This window comes from Pristis pectinata, chromosome 6 (genome assembly GCF_009764475.1).
Source record: "Pristis pectinata isolate sPriPec2 chromosome 6, sPriPec2.1.pri, whole genome shotgun sequence".
In the NCBI taxonomy this organism is placed as follows: Eukaryota; Metazoa; Chordata; class Chondrichthyes; order Rhinopristiformes; family Pristidae; genus Pristis; species Pristis pectinata.
In genome coordinates, this window is record NC_067410.1 from 14,759,856 (window position 1) to 14,782,351 (window position 22,496).

The 22,496-nt window shown below is 44.9% G+C and overlaps 1 protein-coding gene across 1 annotated transcript in view; it reads left to right on the forward strand.

Annotated features, from left to right (window-relative positions):
* Positions 1-451: 451 nt before the first annotated feature.
* Positions 452-22,496, forward strand: part of LOC127571314 (uncharacterized) — a 31,177-nt gene continuing 9,132 nt past the window's right edge. Inside the window, exons 1-4 of the mRNA XM_052017586.1 lie at positions 452-579; positions 4,107-4,177; positions 7,285-7,415; positions 18,465-18,592. Of these exons, the coding sequence (XP_051873546.1) occupies positions 452-579; positions 4,107-4,177; positions 7,285-7,415; positions 18,465-18,592 (458 nt within the window). The remainder of the gene's footprint in view (positions 580-4,106; positions 4,178-7,284; positions 7,416-18,464; positions 18,593-22,496) is intronic.

Genomic DNA, 22,496 nt, shown 5'->3' on the forward strand with positions numbered 1-22,496 from the left:
GGTCATCAGGGCAGGGAAAGGGAGCCATAGGAATAAGGGAAGACAAAGGAGTGGGGTGGGGGGGGGGTGGGGAATAGAGAAGGAGGAGTTACCAGAAGTTGATGGCTTTATGCCAGGATGGGGTCTCGATCTTCAAACACTCTTAACCTCAGACAAAGGCCATGTTGGTGTACTGGAGATGATTGTGAATTCCATCATTGACGTCTGCCTCTGCTGAGAGCTGCTCCTACAATCTGGAAAGTGGTCCATGTTCTGCACAGTGTCACTGTGGACCTTTTATTGTCAGGCGCAGTGCCGTGCACTGGCAGCAGGTTGGTAGAGGAGTTTTGTGGATGTTTAATGTAAGGCTCACTCCATCGTATACTGCAGTGCACAAGTTGACAATAACTTAGAGATTGCATTGTCTACACACTGAATCTTGAAGATTGAGGTTGGTTCTGGAGTGGAGGCAATGCAGCAGGAGGCCGGATCGGAGGTGAGATGTTGCAATGAAAATGCATTGGAGCAGCAACAGGTCCAGTGTCCTCTCCAAGCCCAGCAACCCAGCACCAAGACTCCAATTACACCCAGCCGGCTCCAGTGAGTGGGCCACCTTGCTGTGATGATCAACACCGTTGTTCTCAAAATAGGTACTCGCCCCTTAAACTCTGTCACAGCAAGAACTTACCAGGAGGACAGAGGAAACTTTTCAAAGATGTTTGCTAAGCCTCCCTGAGAATCATTCTTCAGTCTTTGACACCATATGTTGTTCCAATGTAGCACAATGCAAGTGTCATGGGCAACACCATCGTTAGCATCGTTCCCTCTGGTCTGAACACTGACTTTAGTATCTATAATTTGTGTTTAGTTCACACCTGGGGCATCATGACTAGTCTTTTTTCCTTCACAGATGTTGACTGACTGACTTTGCATTTCCAGTTCTTACAATTTCCTTCTCAGAGTTCTGTCATTTGAGGATTTATATATGTTCCAGTTTGATTTATGTAATGTACTAAGTTATCCAATGTAAACCAATGCACTTGTTGGTTGGAGGGGTACCACTAGTTCAATGTCTTTTGGAGGAAACAAGCCACATTTTCTGTTCCACCCCCTCCCACAACCTTCCAATACCAGCTATCTCCCTGCCGTCTTTCCAATCCAGATGAAGGGTCTTGACCTGAAATGTCGACTGTCCATTTCCCTCCATAGATGCTGTCTGACTCACTGAGTTCCTTCAGCACCTTTGTGTGTTGCTCCACATTTTCAGATCCTGGTTGCTATCCAGACAGGAAAATTAGAGTGTAGATTTTCTCTAGCTTGTGAATCTCTCTTCAGTCAAGAAGCCCAACCACACAACTTGCAATTTTACAGTGTCTTTAATGAAGTAAATTGGCTCAACCCATCCCAAGGTGCAAATCAGACACAAATGAATACTGTTAAAGAAAGATGCATTGGGACAGGTGCCTAATTGCTTGACCAAAGATATAAACTTTAAGCAAATACAGTTGGACAGTGGTGCAGCCAATAGAGCCGCTGGCTCACTGTTCCAGTGACCTGGGTTTGGTCCTGACGTCTGGTGCTGTCCATGTGGAGTCTGCATGTTCTCCCTACGACCATGTGGGTTTTCCCCAGCTGCTCTGGTTTCCTCCCACATCGCAAAGATGAGCAGGCTGCTAGGTTAATTGGCCACTGTAAATTGCCCTAGTATGTAGGTGAGTGGTAAAATCCTGGGGGAGGTCAATGAGAATGTGGTGAGAATAAAAATAGGATTAGAGTTGATGGGTGCTTGATGGCTGATGTGGACTTAATGGCTGAAGGGCCTCCTTCCTTGCTATGTGAACCCACGACTCGGTAATGGGGAGAGAGGTGCAAAGGCAGAGAGAATTCAGAAATGAAGGGCATCCGATTGGATGAGGCACTGGAAATTCACAGGTAAATCTGTCTAAGGGAGAGTCACAGGAGAAAAGAAAGAATGCTGACAAGCAAGAAGAAATAAGCAACTAATAATGGAAGGGATTTATGGACAGGTTTGTTGCTGGCAGAAATGAGCTGCATTTCTGTTGATATCTACAACTTTAAGAGGTCTGTAGGGAAATATTTAACATCTGATAGCTACATCTGTGGTGAGGTAAGCTTGAGACCTCCGCTGCAGCAGCTAAGTACCAGGTTTGGATAAACAAATATGGCAAGTACCCCCTGATTATGGGCAATTTACACAGCTGGAGCCTTATCCCCTAAGGAAGAGACTACAGCCAAAACTAAATAAAAGAAATAACCATTGGGATTGAAGGCTATTCTTTATGTTCTTTCAAATTCATTCTTGTATTAGAAAATGAGGAGCAGATTAAGAGTAAGTCATGCTGTTTAACATAACGCATATAGAAAATTGACAATTTGTTCCACCCACACTCACCAGAAATGAAAACAGAGACTGCTAGTGGAAATATTCAGAAGGTCAGGCAGCATCTAGAACATAGAACATAATAGCACAGTACAGGCCCTTCGGCTCACGATGTTGTGCTGACATTTTATCCTGCTCTAATATCTATCTAACCCTTCCCTCCCACATAGCCCTCCAGTTCTCTATCATTCACATGGCTATCTAAGAAACAGAGTTAATGCTTCAGCTCAATGATCCTTCATCAGAATTTATATCCGATTTCCAGCATCTGCAGTTGTTGGCTTTTCCATACTTGTCAGAAGCCAGCCAGTGTTAAATCAAAGATTATTTGGTACTGATGTTAATTTGAAAATAGGACCTGTTAAGAAATTATACATTTATACAGGTCCAAACCACTTTTAAGTCATAGCAGTACCCAATTTTGTAATCTGGAGTGGGGGGAAAAGGGAAATATTTGTCAATAAACTGAAAGGGGGATGTGTCACTGATCTATTTGTTCCCTCCTTGAATGGTATTTTCTGTTCTATTTGCACATTCTCTCTGTTGTCTTCTCCAGTCGTCCTTTACTTCCTCTTATGTTAAATGTGATGTGATAGAAGTCTCTGAGATTATGAATAGGCTGGATGGGATAAATGTGAAAAGATTGTCTCTGCTTGTGGATTATGAATAGCAGATTATAAAATCCTACAGGAATAAAAATAAGTAGCTTTGTCTTGCTCACAGAGTGGTTAGAATGTGGAATTGATTACAGAAAACAACAAATGCTGAGCAGGTCAGGCAGTATCTGTAGAAAGAGAAACAGGATTAATGTTTCAGATCAAAGACCTTTCACTAGAACCGAGAATGAAAGAGTGAGACTGGAATGGGGATCCATGGGGCTTATAAAAACCAATGTGAAAATAACTGGGCTGAAAGCCTCTCTGTACTTGATGTTCTGTGCAATATTTTACAGAGTCTTACCCTTTCTCTCTGTACCTTGTTTAGCCATTGGCTCCCGGTGTGTTTCCTAATCAGTTTGTTTCTTTGCCCTTATTTTTGACATTTTCACTCTGTTCTGCTGCTTCATTGCTTCATGTTCCCTCTTGGCCACCTTTACTGCATTCACCTTTCTCTATACTTGCCCATACCTAGATTCTGGCTCCCTCTATATTTCCCCTGTTCTCCCTTTGATCTCTATTTCCAATTCTTATTGCCAATTCTAGATACTCTAATTCCGTTCCACGCTCATTATTTCCTGCTCTACTTTCTGCTCTTCCACTCTTTACAGTTGGCTTCCTCCTTCATTTCCACTTTGTGATCTAATTGTTACCTATATTCTGGTCTGTTCACTCTAATCTGTCCTTCACTCTATTCAGCTGCTGTTTTGTCCTTTCCCACTGCTGTTACTCTACTTTCACCCTGATTTCTTTTACCCTTTTTTTCTCTCCCTTGTTTGTGCTTTATATCCTCCGTGTTTTATTGATCAGGTCCTCATTTCTCTAGTTTTGTTTTGGTTTACTCTCTTTCTGATGGATTTCCCCAGGCTGTTTGCTTTCTGCAATGTTTTCTCACCTGTCTACTCTCTCCTTGTCAGCGAAATGATTACTTTTTAGGCCTCTCTCCTTGCTTCCTTGTGGTTCCTCTGTTGTGTGCTGTTATTTATCTCCTGCTCCTTATTCTACGTCTTCTATCCTCTCGAAGTATCTAAGCTGCTCTATCTGGTTGCCTCTATTCATTGATATTTCAGTGTCAATTTCACTGTCTCCAGAGCAGCCACCGGTCACGTGACACAACACAGGATGCCGGACCCGGGCTCCAGTAAGTAGCAAACTTTGCTGAACTTCCCAAACTCTGCAAAAGTGCGCGTAAGTCAACATCAGGTGTGTGTAACATTTTTGTCTTTGTATCTTCTTCACTTTTAGAGAGCGGAACAACAACTTTTTTAATTTTCTAATTGTTGCTCTGGGTTTTACTCGTTGGATTTCGATTCTTATGTGCATCTGGAGTGCCTCTACTTGACCAACACAGACGAACGAAGAGACTGGGTTCAGCTGTATTTAAATCAAGCATTGGGAGGGGTGTTGCGTGGGGACTCCAAGGGAGAGATGAAAAGAACCGGGTCTGACTGGGGAGGGGTTCTTTGTAATCGCGCCTTTTTTTTTGTGAAGTGCACATTTTATGAACTGCTTTGAGCACGTTTAGCTTCCCAAGTTCGAGCAGAGGAACAGTGAACAGGGGAAGAGAAGGGATGTTACATTTAATCACCCACCCACAGCAGGGAGTAATAAAAAAAAGAACAAATCAGTTCCTCTCAGGCATTCTGCAGCCTCTCCGCCACGTTGGCTGTGTAACCATCGCTTACGTTATTTTCCCAACACCCCGTGGTGTTATAGGTTCCTATGAAACTATTTACACCTCACTCTCTCTTTACTTTTCCCACGCCTCACACCATCAAATCTGACCATACTCCTGCCCTCCGCTCTATCATAGATCTGTTTTGTATCCTGCCTGCTTTCTCTTGCCGGCACCACTTCCCTTTCTCCCCACCCCTCCCCACACATCTCTGCTCTCCCCACCCCTCCCCACACATCTCTGCTCTCCCCACCCCTCCCCACACATCTCTACTCTCCCCACCCCTCCCCACACATCTCTACTCTCCCTCCCCTTTCCCCGTCTCCCCCCTCTCCCCCCCACTCTTCCTTTCCCCACTCTTCCTCTCCCCACCTCCTCACCCATAATCTCCCCACTCTCCATGTTCCCTTCCTTCTTCCTCATCCTCCCTACCCTCACCTCCTCCTCCACCAAAACATTAGTGATGATTTCCCCAAACCGTTCAATCAAATCTTTTAAGTACATCTGTGGGAGCAGACCGTCCGCGGTTGAACACCTCATGTGAAAGAGTGCCTCTGGTGCTGAACCCTTCAAGCACCAGAATGACTGCCCCTCTCTCTTGCACAGAGCAGGTGCCTCTCCGAACTTGGTGTTATCACAAATACCTAAAACCCAATGCTAGTCCTGCTTATTTGACCATCACCCTTGAACTGTTCACCAGTGTATCAGTGATAAAATCAAAATCTAACCCAGCTGATCATCAAACTGACCAGAAACAAAATGTCTCCACTTCTGTCCTCTCCTATCAGATTCCATCTTCTTTGGCCCTTTGCCTCTTCCACCCTATCACCTCCCAGCTTCTCACATCATTCCCCCTCCTTTCCCCACCTAACTTCCTCCTCCCCCCTTCACCTGTCACCCTCCAGCTCGTGCTCCCTCCCCTTCCCCCTCCCCCCACCCTTTTATTCTGGCTTCTGCCCTCTTCCTTTCCAGTCCTGATGAAGGGTCTCGGCCCAAAATGTTGACTGTTTATTTCCCTCTGTAGACGCTGCCTGACCTGCTGAGTTCCTCCAGCATCTGCAGTCTGTCTTGTGTCTCCACTTCTCTCTGTCTGTCTGTCTCTCTGGTATCCTACAGCAGAATACAATGTCCCTACGTGTTTCCTCCCATTGTTGTGAGCCACAAGATGCCTCTGCAACTTAAAATGTTCACAAGGCACAAACATTTTTGAAGGTTATTTGTTTTTACCTTTTAAGACTCTGTAATGTTTTCAGATTTTACCTTACACTTGTGTTAACTGGCTGCAAAACAAAAAAACAGGGTGTTCTGCACCAAAGAACCCTTGACTTTTTGTTCCTTATTCTTTTGTTACAATTAACAAAGCTGAGCAGTTATAATAAAACAGTTTCCAAGTGTACACAGAGTTGCTATTGGTGCAGTTGAACATATTAAAACATAGTCAGTCCTTTAATGGCAGAACTATCAATCCTACAACAGTCACACAGAGTCCTGAGGCAGTCTATTTATTGATGCTACTAGTGTTAGAATAATCCAAATGTAGATTTAAGTAAACCTTCACTCTGGTTGCCAGTGGCAATTCTGATGTTATGAATCCCTCATTAAAGTTAACTGGCCCAGGGAATCTGGAAGAGCTGCTGTGTTGGAGAAAGAGTGGTAGAATAGAAGTCCTGCCTGCCCCTAACCAATGCTATACACCCTGCCCCCAGATATGGTTGTGGGGTTTCCAATAATCTTCCTCATATGTAACCTATAACAAAATAAAACATTATATATTAACAAATGAACATATAGAACCAAGGCAATAAAACCTGACTGATTTGGGATTTCATCAGTGGGTTTAATAGAGCAGCTGTATAAGGACACAAGAAAATAGAAGCAGGAATAGGCCACTTGCCCCAACATCCATTATGGTCATGGCTGGTCTGCCCCAAGGCTCATATCCTCTTCTGTGCCAGTTCCTCATAGCTCTCAATTCCCTGATCTTTCAAACAAAATTTTACACTTCCTCTTTAAATACCTGCAATGGTCTAGCCTCCACAACCCCCCAGGGTAGAGAATTTCAGACATTCACCACCCTCCATGAGAAGAAGTTCTGAGACACGTCAGTTATTAATGACTACCAGAGGGTGGTCAGTATACGGAATGAGCAACCAGAGGAAGTGGCTGAGGCAGAAATATTAACAACACTTAAAAGGTGCTTGGACAGCTATGTGGATAGGAAAGGTTTAGAGGGAATTGGGCCAAACAGGGGCAATTGGGAATAGCTAAGGCGGGAATCTTATTCGGCATAGACCAGTTGTGCTGAAGGGCCTGTTTCCGTGCTGTATGACTCTATAACTACCTCCTAATGGAACTACATTTATCCTGCATTTTTGTTAAGAGGATTACTCGGCACTTTGCAATCCATTAGCTGAATAACTGATTTCCAAAGCAGTGAAACTGCAGTCTAAGGGCTGGCATTGGACAGTCCATCCCTGAAACAGCCAATCACAGTGCTGACTCGGTGGGTTGCTGGTGTGGGCAGCACAATTCTACCGGCGAACATTGATTTGACACTCATTTTCCTTCCACAGAGCGGATGTCATTGCCATGCACACCCCTGGGCGGCAGTGGAAGAATCAGTGTTGCACGGAGAAGCTTCACCGTGACACCTTTACTCCTTCCAAAAGTGAGTCAGGCTTCCATCCCACTGTCCGTCAATCAGGTAAGCATCTTATTAACTGCCTGAAATGTGGAGAAAGAAATCACAACTTTGTAGATTTGTTCATTATAGCCGAGTGGTGATTATGGTAATAACCCAGTTGTTATTGTTGCATTGTGTACTACTTTGTGGCCTTCATTCAATTTAGCTCAACCCTTTAATTGATGGATAATTCTGGCAGTCTATTTCAGCTGGTGCATGGTCTTTGTGGTTCCTCCAAAACACTTAAAGTTTTATTTTTATTTGTTCCTGGGATTTGGACAATCCAGGCAATGCCCGCATTTATTGTCTATCCCTGACTGATCCTGAACCAAGGAGGCAGTTAAGAGCCAACCAGCTTGGTGGGCCAGACTGGGTAAGGATGGCAGATTTCCTTCCCTGGAGGTCACTGCTGAACCAGATGGTTTGTTTTCTCCTGTGAATAAAATGAAGCAAAGTAGAAACAGTTTCTTGCCTCTTAGAAATCATCTGACACAAAGACCTGTATTAATGGAACAGTTGAGTTATCGCAATTTTGAAGTATAAGGCAGAAATCTGGAAAATGTTGGTGGTGAGAACAGGACCGTGTGCAATGGTGGGGATAGCACCTCCACAGCCCTATCACAATAATTATTAAGCATACTGGACACATACATATTCATGCATATATAATATGCATCTGTCCCAGACGAGTATGTAAACCAAAATTCCTTGAGGAGAAAGAATTTCCAGCTAATTACCTTCAAGCCATGTCACACAGGATGTGAGATATCGGAAAGCCAATTGGATTGTAAAGAGTGCTATTACAGTGCCAGCGATCGGGGTTCGATTCCCGTCGCTGTCTGTAAGGAGTTTGTACGTTCTCGTGTGTCTGCGTGGGTTTCCTCCGGGTGCTCCGGTTTCCTCCCACATTCTAAAGACGTACGGGTAGGTTAATTTGGGGCTTAAAGTGGGCGGCACGACTCGTTGGGCCGAAAGGGCCTGTTACCACGCTGTAAAAAAAAACTTCAGGGTTTCACATGGAGATGACCTCCTGCTTTTATCCCCATCATGTCACCTTTAGGCTGGTGGAAGGGTAATGGGATCATTTTTCTCAGGAATTCCAACATTCCTGAAGAAGAAATAAAAGTGACTTGGCTGAGGAGGTGGCAATTGGGTAACTCTAGGGGTAAGTTGGTACCATCTGGTTAAAGCATGTCTTGTTGAGCACATTCAAGAAATTTAATGAAATCACAGTGAAATCATATCTCACAGAATATCAGGGAATCTTGTGTCAAAGAGAATTTTTTTTAAATTTGCCAAGTTTTGTATGGGTTGTCTGTGTTCACTATGAGATCTTTTAAGCTTTGCTCTCATGCAGATGAAAGTTAAAATTTCTTTGAGGAAATTCCAAATGAAAATAAAGTTCTGGAGATACTCAGCAGGTCAGGTAGCATCTGTAGAGGGAGAAATAGAATTAATGTTTTGGATCAATGATTTTTTTAAAAAAATCGGAATAGAAGCTAGAAAACAAACAAGTTTTTAAATGCAATAAAATGGGGAAGGGTGAAGAGGAAGGTCTGTGATAAGTTGGAGACCAAGAACAGTGTGTGCAATGATCAAGTAGAATATTGTGTGCAGTTCTGGTCACCACACTACAGGAAGGATGAGATTGAGTGACAGAGGTGCAGATGATGTGACTTCAGAAAGGCCATTGATAAGGTGCCACATGACAGGCTTGTCATCAAAATTGAAGGCCTTGTAATAAAAGGGGCTACAGCAGCATGGGTAGGAAACTGACACTGTAACAACAAAAAGAGTGGTTGCAAAAGTTTTTTTGTGCTGAAGCTAAGTGTACAATGGAGTTATGCAAAGGTTGGTATTAGAATAGTGGCTTTCATTGTATATAGAACCATAGAACCACACAGCACAAAACAGGCCCTTCGGCCCACCGTGTTGTGCCGTCCATCAGACCACCCTCACACTACCTAAACCCTTCCTCCCGCATATCCCTCTATCTCACGTTCCTCCATATGCCTATCCAACAAACTCTTGAACCTGTTCAACGTATCTGCCTCCACCACCACCCCAGGCAGTGCATTCCATGCACCAACCACTCTTTGGGTGAAAAACCTCCCTCTGACATCTCCCCTGAACCTCCCACCCATAACTTTAAAGCCATGACCTCTTGTCTTGAGCATTGGTGCCCTGGGAAGGAGGCGCTGACTGTCTACTCTATCTATTCCTCTCAATATTTTATATACCTCTATCATGTCTCCTTTCCAGTGAATAAAGCCCTAGCACCTTAAGCCTCTCCTCATATTCAATACTCTCCAATCCAGGCAGCATCCTGGTAAATCTCCTCTGCACCCTCTCTAATGCCTCCACATCTTTCCTATAATGAGGCGACCAGAACTGAACACAGTACTCGAAGTGTGGCCTAACTAGAGTTTTGTAAAGCTGCATCATAACCTCGCGGCTCTTAAACTCAATCCCGCGACTTATGAAAGCCAACATCCCATTGGCCTTCTTAACTGCTCTTTCCACCTGTGAGGCAACTTTCAACGAACTGTGAATATGAACCCCCAGATCCCTCTGCTCCTCCACACTGCCAAGTACCTTGCCTTCCAAAGTGTACCACCTCACACTTCTCCGGATTGAACTCCATCTGCCACTTGTCAGCCCAGCTTTGCATCCTATCAATATCCCTCTGTAAGCTCTGACAGCCCTCCACACTATCCACATCCTATCTTAGCGTCGTCCGCAAACTTACTAACCCAGCCCTCCACCCCGTCATCTAAGTCATCTATAAATATTACAAAAAGTAGAGGTCCCAGAACCGATCCCTGCGGGACACCACTAGTCACTGCCTTCCAATCCGAGAGCACTCCTTCCACCACAACCCTCTGCTTTCTACATGCAAGCCAATTCCTAATCCACACAGCCAAGCTTCCTTGGATCCCTTGGCCTCTGACCTTCTGAAGAAGCCTACCATGAGGAACCTTATCAAATGCCTTACTAAAATCCATGTAAACCACATCCACCACACTGCCCTCATCAATCTCCCTGGTCACCTCCTCAAAGAACTCTATCAGGCTTGTGAGGCAAGATCTTCCCTTCACAAAGCCATGTTGGCTGTCCCTAATCAGTCCGTGATTCTCAAGGTGTTCATAAATCCTATCCCTTAGAATCCTTTCTAACAGCTTACCCACCACAGACGTGAGACTCACCGGTCTATAATTCCCTGGCCTATCCCTATTACCTTTTTTGAACAAGGGGACCACATTCGCAACCCTCCAATCCTCCGGCACCACCCCCGTAGACAACGAGGACTCAAAGATCCTTACCAGCGGTTCAGCAATCTCCTCCCTAGCCTCTCGAAGCAGCCTGGGGAAAATCCCGTCAGGCCCCGGAGATTTATCTGTCTTAATATTATTTAACAACTTCAACACATCCTCTCTCTTGATATCAACAACCTCGAGAACATTACCCCTACCAGCACTCCCTTCCGCATCATCAAGACCCCTCTCCCTGGTGAATACCGAAGAGAAGTACTCATTCAGAACTTCTCCCACTTCCGCCGCCTCCAGGCAAATTCTCCCACCTTTGTCCTTAATCGGACCTACCTTCACCCTAGCCATCCTCCTACCCTTCACGTACTTGAAAAAGGCCTTGGGATTTTCCTTAACCCTACTAGCCAAAGCCTTTTCATGTCCCCTTCTAGCTCTCCTCAGCCCTTTCTTAAGTTCCTTCCTCGCTACCCTATATTCCTCACGGGCCCTGTCTGAACCTTGCTGCTTATACCTCACGTATGCTATCTTCTTCTCCCTAACAAGTCGTTCCACCTCTCTCGTCACCCACGGTTCCTTCACCCTGCCATTCCTTCTCTGCCTCACCGGGACATATTTATCCCTAACATCCTGCATAAGATCCCTGAATATCGACCACATCCCCATGGTACATTTTCCTTCAAAAAGGACATCCCAATTTACACTCCCAAGTTCTCTCCTTATAGCCTCATAGTTCGCCCTTCCCCAATTGAAAAACCTCTTGTCCTCTCTGCACCTGTCCCTGTCCATGACAATTTTAAAGGTTATGGAGCAATGGTCACTGTCCCCCAAATGCTCACCCACCAATAGATCCTTCACCTGTCCCGGTTCATTTCCTAAAACTAGATCTAACATGGCATTCCCTCTAGTCGGCCTGTCAATATACTGCGTCAGGAGTCCCTCCTGGACACACTTAACAAATTCCGTCCCATCCAAACCTTTGGCACTAAGCAGGTTCCAGTCTATATTTGGGAAGTTGAAGTCTCCCATTATAACAACCCTGTTATTTCTGCTTCTCTCCAAACACTGCCTGCCAATCTGCTCCTCTATATCTCTACTGCTACCGGGGGGCCTATAGAATACTCCTAGTAGAGTAACTGCTCCTTTCTTGTTCCTTAACTCCACCCATACGGACTCTAGAGATGATCCTTCTACAACATCCATCTTTTCCACAGCCGTAACAGTGTCCCTGACCAGTATCGCCACCCCTCCACCTCTTCTCCCCCCTTCCCTATCCCTTTTAAAACACCGAAAACCAGGAATATTCAATATCCACTCCTCTCCTGACGTCAGCCACGTCTCGGTAATAGCCACGATATCATAGTCCCCCATACTTATCCAAGCCCTCAGTTCATCCCCCTTATTCCTGACACTTCTTGCATTTAAGTAAACACACTTCAGTCCATCTACCTTACTACTTTTACAGCCTGTATTCTGCTTCTCCTTCCCCAAAGCCTCTCTACCTGTTTGATCTAACTTTTCCCCATTCCCTTCTTCCTCTGACCTATGTTAATGATTTGGACTAGGTTGCACAGGGTAGTTTGCAAATATATGGATGCTATATTCCCTCCCAGGTGCCAGGGTCAGGGACGTCTCAGATCGGGTCCACAGCATTCCAAAGGGAGAGGGGGAGCAGCCAGAAGTCGTGGTACACATTAGTACCAGCGACGTAGGTAGGAGAAAGGATGAGGTCCCGAAAAGTGAATATGGGGAACTAGGAAGGAAGCTGAAAAGCAGGACCTCAAGGGTAGTGATGTCTGGATTGCTGCCTGTGCCACGCATCAGTGAGGGTGTTTCGGTTGATTCAAGGTTGATCCGGCGGATGAATGTGTGGCTGAGAAATTGGTGCAGGGGGTGGGGTTTCAGATCTGTGGATCATTGGGATCTCTTCTGGGGAAGGCATGACCTGTGCAAAAGGGACAGGTTGCACTTGAACTGGAGGGGGACCAATATCCTTGTGGGCAGGTTTGCTAGAGCTGTTGCAGAGGGTTTAAACTAGTTTGGATGGGAACCTGAGTGATAGGTCAGAGGATGGGGCAGTAGGTGTACAGGTTGATGCAGCATGTAGAAAGACTGTGAGGAAGGATAGGCATTTGATTGGGCAAATTTGCAGTCAGTTGGATGGGTTGAAGTGTGTCTATTTTAATGCAAGAAGTATCAGGAACAAGGGTGATGAACTTAGAGCATGGGTCAGTACATGGAACTACGTTGTTGTGGCCATTACAGAAACTTGGCTGTCACAAGGGCAGGAATGGCTACTGGATATTCTGGGGTTTAGATGTTTTGAAAGGGACAGGGGGGGAGGTAAAATAGATGGGGGAGTGGCATTGTTAATCAGAGATAGTATCACAGCTGCAGAAAGGGAAGACATCCTAGATGGATCGTCCACTGAGTCAGTGTGGGTGGAAGTCAGAAACAGGAAGGGAGTGATCACTCTATTGGGAGTATTCTACAGACCACATCCCCGCCCCCCGCATCCCCCCAATAGCAACAGACACACTGAAGAACAGATCGGGAGGCAGATTTTGGAAAGGTGCAAAAATAACGGTTGTTGTCATGGGTGATTTCAACTTCTCTAATATTGATTGGTACCTCCTCAGTGCAAAAGGTTTGGATGGGGCTGAATTTGTTAGGTGTGTCCAGGAATGATCCCTGACACAATATGTAATCAGGCCAACTAGAGGAGAGGCCATTCTGGCTCTGGTACTAGGCAATGGACCTGGTCAGGTGTCAGATCTCTCGGTGGGTGAGCATTTCGGAGACAGTGACCACAACTCCCCGACCTTTACTCTTGCCTTGGAGAGGGATAGGAGCAGACGGTATTCAATTGGGGGAGGGGGAATTATGATGCTATTAGGCAGGAATTTGGGAGTGTAAATTGGGAGCAGATGTATTCAGGGAAATGCACAATGGAAATGTGGAGGTTGTTTAGAGATCACTTGCAGGGGGTTCTGGATAGGTTTGTCCCATTGAGGCAGGAAAAGGATGGTAGGGTGAAGGAACAAGAGAGGTGAAATATCTAGTGAAGAGGGAAAAAGAAGCTTACTTAAGGTTCAGGAAGCAAGGATCAGACAGGGCTCTGGAGAGTTACAAGGTAGGCAGGAAGGAGCTTAAGAATTAACTTAGGAGAACTAAAAGGGGGCATTAGAAGGCCTTGGTGAGAAGGATTAAGGAAAACCCCAAGGCATTCTACTCGTATGTGAAGAACAGGAGGATGACTAGAGTGAAGGTAGGACCGATTAGGGATAGAGGAGGAAACGTGCCTGGAGTTGGAGGAGGTAGGGGAGGTCCTTAATGAATACTTTGCTTCAGTATTCACCTGTGAGAGAGACCTTGACGTTTGTGAGGACAGCGTAAAACAGGCTGATAAGCTAGAACATGTCGATGTTAAGAAGGAGGATGTGCTGGAACTTTTGAAGAACATTAGGATAGATAAGTTCCCGGAGCTGGATGGGATATATCCCAAGGACACTATGGGAAGTGAGGAAAGAGACTTCTGAGCCCTTGGCGATGATTGGAGGGTGGCAAACGTTATTCCTTTGTTCAAGAAAGGGAGTAGGGATAACCCTGGGAATTATAGACCAGTGAGTCTTACTTCAGTGGTGGGCAAATTATTGGAAAAGATTCTTAGGGACAGGATTTATGAGCATTTGGAGAAGCATAGTCAGCATTGGTTTTGTGAGTGGCAGGTCATGCTTCACATGCCTGATTGAATTCTTTGAAGATGTGACAAAACACATTGATGAGGATAGAGCAGTGGATGTGGTGTATATGGACTTTAGTAAGGCATTTGATAAGGTTCCCCATGATAGACTCACTCAGAAGGTTGGGAGGCATGGTATCCAGGGAAACTTGGCTGTGTAGATTCGGAATTGGCACGCCCATAGAAGGCAGAGGGTGGTTGTAGATGGAGCATATTCTGCTTGGTGGTCGGTGACCAGTGGTGTTCCACGGGGATCTGTTCTGAGACCCCTGCTCTTTGTGATTTTTATAAATGACTTGGATGAGGAAGTAGAAGGGTGGGTTAGTAAGTTTGAAAATGACATGAAGGTTGGTGGTGTTGTGGATAGCGTAGAAGGTTGTCGAGGGTTACAACGGGTCATTGATGGGCTGAGAAGTGGCAAATGAGTTCAACCCAGAAAAGTGTGAAGTGATTCACTTTGGAAGGTCGAATTTGAAGGCAGAGTACAAGGTCAATGGCAGGATTCTTAGCAGCGTGGAGGAACAGAAGGCTCTTGGGGTCCACGTCCATAGATCCATCAAAGTTGCTGCGCAGGTTGATAGGGTTGTTAAGAAGGCGTATGGTATGTTGGCCTTCATTAGTTGGGGGACTGAGTTCAAGAGCTGCCAGGTAATGTTGCAGCTCTATACAACCCTGGTTAGACCGCACTTAGAATATTGTGTTCACTTCTGGTCTCCTCATTATAGGAAGGATGTGGAAGCTTTAGAGAGGGTGCAAAGGAGATTTACCAGGATGCTGCCTGGATTGGAGAGCATGTCTTACGAGGATAGGTTGAGTGAGCTAGGGCTTTTCTCTGTAGAGCGAAGGAAGATGAGAGGTGATCTGATAGAGGTGTACAAGATGATAAGAGGCATAGATCGAGTGGACAGCCAGAGACATTTTCCCAGGGCGGAAATGGCTATCATGAAGAATCATAATTTTAAGGTGATTGGAGGAAAGCACAGGGAGGATATCAGAGGTAAGTTTTTTACACAGAGAGTGGTGAGTGTATGGAACTCACTGCCTGGGCTGCTGGTAGAGGCAGATACATTAGGTACACTTAAGAGACTCACAGATAGGCATATGCATGATAGAAAAATGGAGGGGTATGTGGGAGGGAATGGTTATATTGAACTTAGAGTAGGCTAAAAGGTCGGCACAACATCATGGGCTGAAGGGCCTGTATTGTGCTGTGATGTTCTATGACACAACACTTGGAGGCACCATGAACCATGAAGAGCAGAGTAGTAGACCTGGATGAGATGTAGACAGGCTGCTGGAATGGATGGGTCAGTGACAAATGAATTTTAGTGCTGAGAAATGCAAAGCTTTTCACTTTAATAGGATGCATTAGGCAATATAAACTAGAGGCAATAATCCTAAAAGAGCTGCAAGAACAGAGCGGTCTCGGGGAGTACATCTGAAATGGTCCGAAAAGACAGACTAGGTTGAGAACCCTGGGTATATAAATAGAGGCATAAGGTCTACAGGCAAGGGAGCCATGATGAATCTTTATAACGTCAATTCTGCCACAGATGGAGTCTTGTGCCCAGTTCTGAGTGTCATACATTAGGAAAGAGGTAAAAGATTCAGATAGGATGCAGCAGAGATTTACTAAAATGACTGAAGAATGATGGACTTTAATTGCCTGAATAGACCAGCAAAACTGGAGTTAGAATACACAACATGGAACAGTACAGCACAGGAACAGGCCCTTCAGCCCACAGTGACAACCATGATGTCAATTTAAACTCCACACCTAGAACCATAGAACACTACAGCACAGAAAACAGGCCATTTGGCCCTTCTAGTCTGTGCTGAAATGGTATTCCACTAGTCCCATTTACCTGCACCCAGTCCATAACCCTCCAGACCTCTCCCGTCCATGTATCGATCCAATTTATTCTTAAAACTCAAGAGTGAGCCTGCATTTACTACATCAGATGGCAGCCCCTTCCATACTCCCACCACTCTTTGAGTGAAGAAGTTCTCCCTAATGTTCCCCCTAAACCTTTCCCCTTTCACCCTAAAGCCATGTCCTCTCGTGCTTATCTCTCCTAATCTAGGCAGAAAGAGCCTACTCGCATTTACTTTGTCTATACCCCTCATAATTTTGTAAACCTCTATCAAATCTCCCCTCATTTTTCTGCGCTCCAAGGAATAAAGTCCTAACCTGTTCAGTCTTTCCCTGTAACTCAACTCCTGAAGACCCGGCAACATTCTAGTAAACCTCCTCTGCACTCTTTCAGTCTTACAAATATCCTTCCTATAGTTAGGTGACCAGAACTACACACAATACTCCAAATTTGGCCTCACCAATGTCTTGTACAACCTCACCATAACATCCACACTCCTATACTCAGTACTTTGATTTAAGAATGCCAGGATGCCAAATGCCTTCTTTACAACCCTGTCTACCTGTGGCGCCACTTTCAGGGAATTATGTATCTGAACTCCCAGATCCCTTTGTTCCCCTGCACTCCTCACTGCCCTACCATTTACTGTGTACGTCCTACCTTGATTGTCCTTCCAAAATGCAACACCTCACACTTGTCTGCATTAAATTCCATCTGCCATTTTCTGGCCCATTCTTCCAGTTGGTTCAGATCCCTCTGCAAGCTTTGAAAGCCTTCCTCGCTGTCCACTATGCCTCCAATCTTAGTATCATCAGCAAACTTGCTGATCCAATTTACCACATTATCATCTAGATCATTGATAGGGACAACAAACAACAATGGCCCCAGCACAGATCCCTGAGGCACACCACTAGTCACAGGCCTCCAGTCTGAGAAACAATTGTCCACTACCACTCTCTGTCTTCTCCCACACAGCCAATTTCGAATTCAGGTTACAACCTTTCCATGGATACCTAGTGTCTGAACCTTCTGAACTAACCTCCCATGTGGGACCTTGTCAAAGACCTTACTAAAGTCCATGTAGACAACACCCACAGCCTTTCCTTCATCTACTTTCTTGGTAACCTCCTTGAAAAACACTACAAGATTCGTTAAACACAATGTACCATGCACAAAGCCATGCTGACTATCCTTAATCAGCCCTTGGCTCTCAGGGCAACATGCAACCTGCCTGCACATGACCTTTATCCCTCAGTTTATGCCTGTTCATGTGTCTGTCTGACTGCCTTTTAAACATTGCTTCCTCTTAAAAGTTACCCTTCTTGGAACAGAGGAGGTTGCAAGGAAACTGGGATAGAGATACTTAAAGTGATGAAGATTAAAGACACACTAATAAACTGGTCAAAGGTTTTATTATCTTTTTATGCAATATTTTTATATTTTGACATTTTCTTTTTGAATCAAAGCCATATTTCTTAAAGTTTGGAAATATTTCTTAAGGGTTTGAAAGCTCTTGTGTACAAGTTGAGCTCAAAAAGTGTTGCCAGATGGGAACTTAAAAGGTCGTACTTAGTGACAATGCTAGGGCTGGGCAGGCTGGAGAAGCTTTGGTAATCCAAACTTAGTAACACACCAGTGTGACCAACTGAGATTAATCTTACCTACTTAGTATTTGTATCTCTATCTTCCACTCACTGCATAGACATTTCTGTTATTAGTATATTTTAAAAAAGTCTTAGTGGTACAACCACCATTGGTGACAACTTGGTTAACGTTTTAACATGGAAGATTAGAGTTATTGAGTCACACAGCACAGTCAAAAGCCCTTTGGCCAACTATATCCATGCCAATCATCAGTACCTATCTATACAAATCCCATTTCCAGTCCGTTGCCTTCTGTGTGTTGAGGATTAAACAGTTTGTTTAGACACTTCTTAATTTGAGAGTATCCACCTCTTCCACCCACTCGGAAAGTGCATTCCGGATCCTTACACCTTACCATAAACATATGCCCTTTAGCTTTAGATACCTTTGCTGTGGGGAAAAGTTCTCTGCTATCTACCCTGTCTATGCCACTCAACAATGGTAAGAGAATTATGTAGCTAGGACATCTGATCATTGAACCATTTCAGTTGGCATGAAGATCTCTGGTTGGAGGACTGATTATGTGGTCTTTTGTCATTAATAGCATGGTCCACGTATTAATCCTCTACACCCACCCGGGGTGAAGAGACGCACGGTCAGTCTAGAAACCTTTGCAGCTCACCACCATAATCAACAAAGGGCTCTGGTAATGCGACAGAAGGAGTATAACAGGTAGGCAAAAAAACTGCAGTGAATGTGGTTACTTAGTTTAATAATTATGAGGCTATTGACAGTGTTCCACAATAGAAATTAAAGGTATACCACAGGATTATCTGGAAGTTCCAACATTCCTGGGTTCAAAGAAGTATTAACCTTAGCTGCTTGGGACACCTTGTTGTTCTAGTGAAGGCAGTGGGAACAAAGTCTCCAAGTTTGAACCACATACTGAAATAACCACTAAAGCAAACAAGGTTGTACCTAGGGAGAAATTAGAGCTTAAAAATTACTATTTGTAATATTAACACATGTATGTTTAACGTGTTCACTTGACATTCATCTCTGTTCGTATAATGGTGGCACTAATGCATTTGCTCTGAATATGTAAAAGGGCAGGCAAACAAGTATCAAATGAACATGTTGAGCTTTTCTCTGACAAAGTTCTGTTAGGTTGCTGGGATACCAGGGCAGGTGCAATTCAGTAAAACAAGGGAGATAGTGGCCTCGTAATTCAACAGGTCGCGATTTTGAAGTTGACCATGATTGTGCCTCTCCAGCTCCAACCCTGCCATGGTTCCAGAATCCAGGACACTTCAGTGCATGAGGTGACCAGGCAGCCCTGTCGTTACTTCAATGTACATCCAGCACCTGAATGGGATGTACAAGAAAACTGAGTCATTGCTCTCCTCTGAAGGCAATTGTCCGGGCTTCCTCATATTGACCCTCAACTTTAATCTCCAGTTGCTTTACCCAAGAAATCCTGTTGGCCTTCTAGAGGGCCAGGTCGCTTGGCTTTAGATGCCTTCTAGACGAAAGAGTGCTTTCACCTGTTCAGCATGCTGGTGGCATGTAAATGTCAGCTGCAAGTGTGGAATCAAGACTGAGACACCTGATTTAGGGATTACTTACTGCCTGTCCATTGTCTTGTAACGCAGGTTCCATTCCTCATAAGTTAGAACATAGAACAGCACAGCTCAGGAACAGGCCCTTCAGCCCACAACGTCTGCACCGAACAGGATGCTGAATTAAGCTAATTCTCTTCTGCCTGCACATGATCCATATCCTGCCCATTCTCTGCATATTCATGTGCCTATCTAAAAGCCTCTTAAACGCCACTATTGTATCTTAAACGCCACTATAGTATCTCAATTCCAATATTGCAAGTTAATGAAGTTTGAGAAATGACAGAGAAGGGCACACCTCCTCTGGAATTTCAGTGTTTTTGCATTAAACAAACAAGTGGAAAATTACACTGATCATGGGATTATTGTGAATAAGCCTGTTGAACTATCAATAGCAAATTGCATTCATGTAGTATTTCTCACACAGAGATAACTGAAGGGTGTTCTGAACAGTCATCACCTGTTGCAAAAAGACTCGAAATATGAAACATGTAGGTGACCACCTTAAACATATTGAGGTAACTGATTCATTGACAAAAGACAGTAATTTGCATGAACAATACCGAAAAATTTTATTGGTGTAAAACACCACCGCCACCACCACCCCCCCCGCCCCGCCACCATTTTTGAAATGAAAGGAAATGTCTTTTTTTCTTGGCAAATTCTGAACTCAGTTGCAGTGCCTATAATTTGAGACAGTATGTAACATTATTAAATGAATCTCCAGGCTGTGTTGCTTGGATACAGTTGCTGTGAAAAGAGGTTTTGAATGTCAACTGTCAACATGATCTTTTATTAGCTTCAGCTCTATTTAACAAAGAATTTTCCTGCATGGGGCATGTGTGGCAAAGTAAACTTAATGATAAACAAACTGCCTCTTCAAACATTGGTGCTAGTCATACAAAACGCCAGGCAACCACTGGCTTTGTGCAAGTTGGTGGGTGACGCATGAAGCATGGTTGTTCTTGGGTTCAGGTGTATGTCTCTTTTTTTGAGGACCAAGAAAATCCCTCATTACTCCAAATGTTGGATTATTGTCTCCTGCAATAAAAAAAATAACCTCCACATGTTTATCTCTTTCAAAAGACCATGGGAAATCTTTGAATATAACGTGGACGCAGCCCAGCACGTCACATAACCAGCCTCCCCTCCATGGATTCTGTCTATACCTCTCACTGCCTTGGTGAAGCAGCCAGCATGATCAAAGACCCCACCCACCTGGGTCATTCTCTCTTCTCTCCTCTCCCATCAGGCAGAAGATACAGGAGCCTGAGGGCACATACCACCAGGCTCAAGGGCAGCTTCTACCCCACTGTGATAAGACTATTGAACAGTTCCCTTATACGATGAGACGGACTCTTGACCTCACAATCTACCTTGTTATGACCTTGCACCTTATTGTCTACCTGCACTGCACTCTCTCTGTAGCTGTGACACTGTACTCTGCAGTCTGTATCGTTTTACCCTCCAGCAGATTGTTTGTCGCTCCAGATTTCAGCCTCTGCAGTCTCTTGTGTCTCCAAGGCTACATTCTGATTGTAGGAGAAACAAAGGACTGCAGATGCTGGAATCCAGATGAAAAAACAAGATGCTGGAGGAACTCAGCAGGTCAGGCAGCATCCATGGAGAAAAAGCCCTCACTACTCTCACCCCCATCCCTCCCAGACCCAACAGGGACAGGGTCCTCCCTTGTCCTCACATTCCATCCCACCAGCCTACGTATCCAACACATCATTCTCCTCCACTTCCGCCATCTCCAACAGGACCCCACCACCAAGCATATCTTCCCCTCCCCACCCTTTTCTGCCTTTCGCAGGGACTGCTCTCTCCGTGATTCCCTAGTTCACTCCTCCTTTCCCACCCATCCTGCTCCCACCCCGGAGACTTTTCACTGCCCCTACACCACCTCCATCACCTCCATCCAGGGACCCAAACAGTCTTTTCGGGTGAAACAGAGAGTCACCTGCCCCTGCCTTAATATCATCTACTGCATTCGGTGCTCCAAGTGTGGCCTCCTCTACATTGGCGAGATCAAACGCAGACTAGGTGACCATTTTGTAGAACACCTGCTCTCCGTCCGTAACTGCAATCTGCATCTCCCCCTTACCAGTGACATCAGCTCTCACTCCCACTCCATCACAGATATGTCAGTCCTCGGCCTCCTCCACTGCCAGGAGGTCCAAGCGCAAACTGGAGGAACAGAACCTCATTTTCTGTCTTGGGACCTTACAGCCTAACGGTACGAACATTAAATTCCCCCACTTTAAGTAAACCACTGCCCCCCACCCCCCAAACCAATGCCTCTTCTTTTCTCCTTGCCTTTTTTTCCCTTCCCTATCCCCATGGGGCGCCTGCCTCCATACTTTTGACCCATCCCCTGGTGGATCTGCTCTCCCCTCCTCGCCCGCATCTGCCTATCGCTATCTCTTACCTGTATCTATCTATCACCACCTTGTGCCCAACCCACCTCCTCTCTTTTGTCCACCTATCACTGGTCTGTTTCCCCCTCTGTATAGGGGGCTTCCTGAAGAAGGGTCCTGACCTGAAACGTTGACCGTCTGCTTTTCTCCACGGATGCTGCCTAGTCTGCTGACTTCCTCCAGCATCTTGTTATTTTTTCGTTCTGATTGGTGAGTAGGTCAGGTTAAAGAGGTTACAGACAAAATAGTAGCAAAGGCAAAAAATCTTGTATTCTGTGAAGATGACAATGTTTTCATAAAATACTTTGCAAAAACAATTAAAACACAACAGCTACATTAAGTAGATGCTTTATATGGGCAGGAGTGCCCTCTAGTGTGCATCTTCCATCCTGCACTTGTGTCAAGGAAATTTGCCAGATATGCAGTGTTGAAACTTTTACTTGGTGTATCTTTTGACACTTCGTTGAATCAAAGGGTAAGACAAAGGTTCCCACTCCTCCAAACACTGAGTTCCAGATCTCAGTCAAGCTGTTAATGGCAATGGTACATGAAGCGAAATATTTCTCCATTGGTGGCAGGTTTAAGGCACTTTAAGAA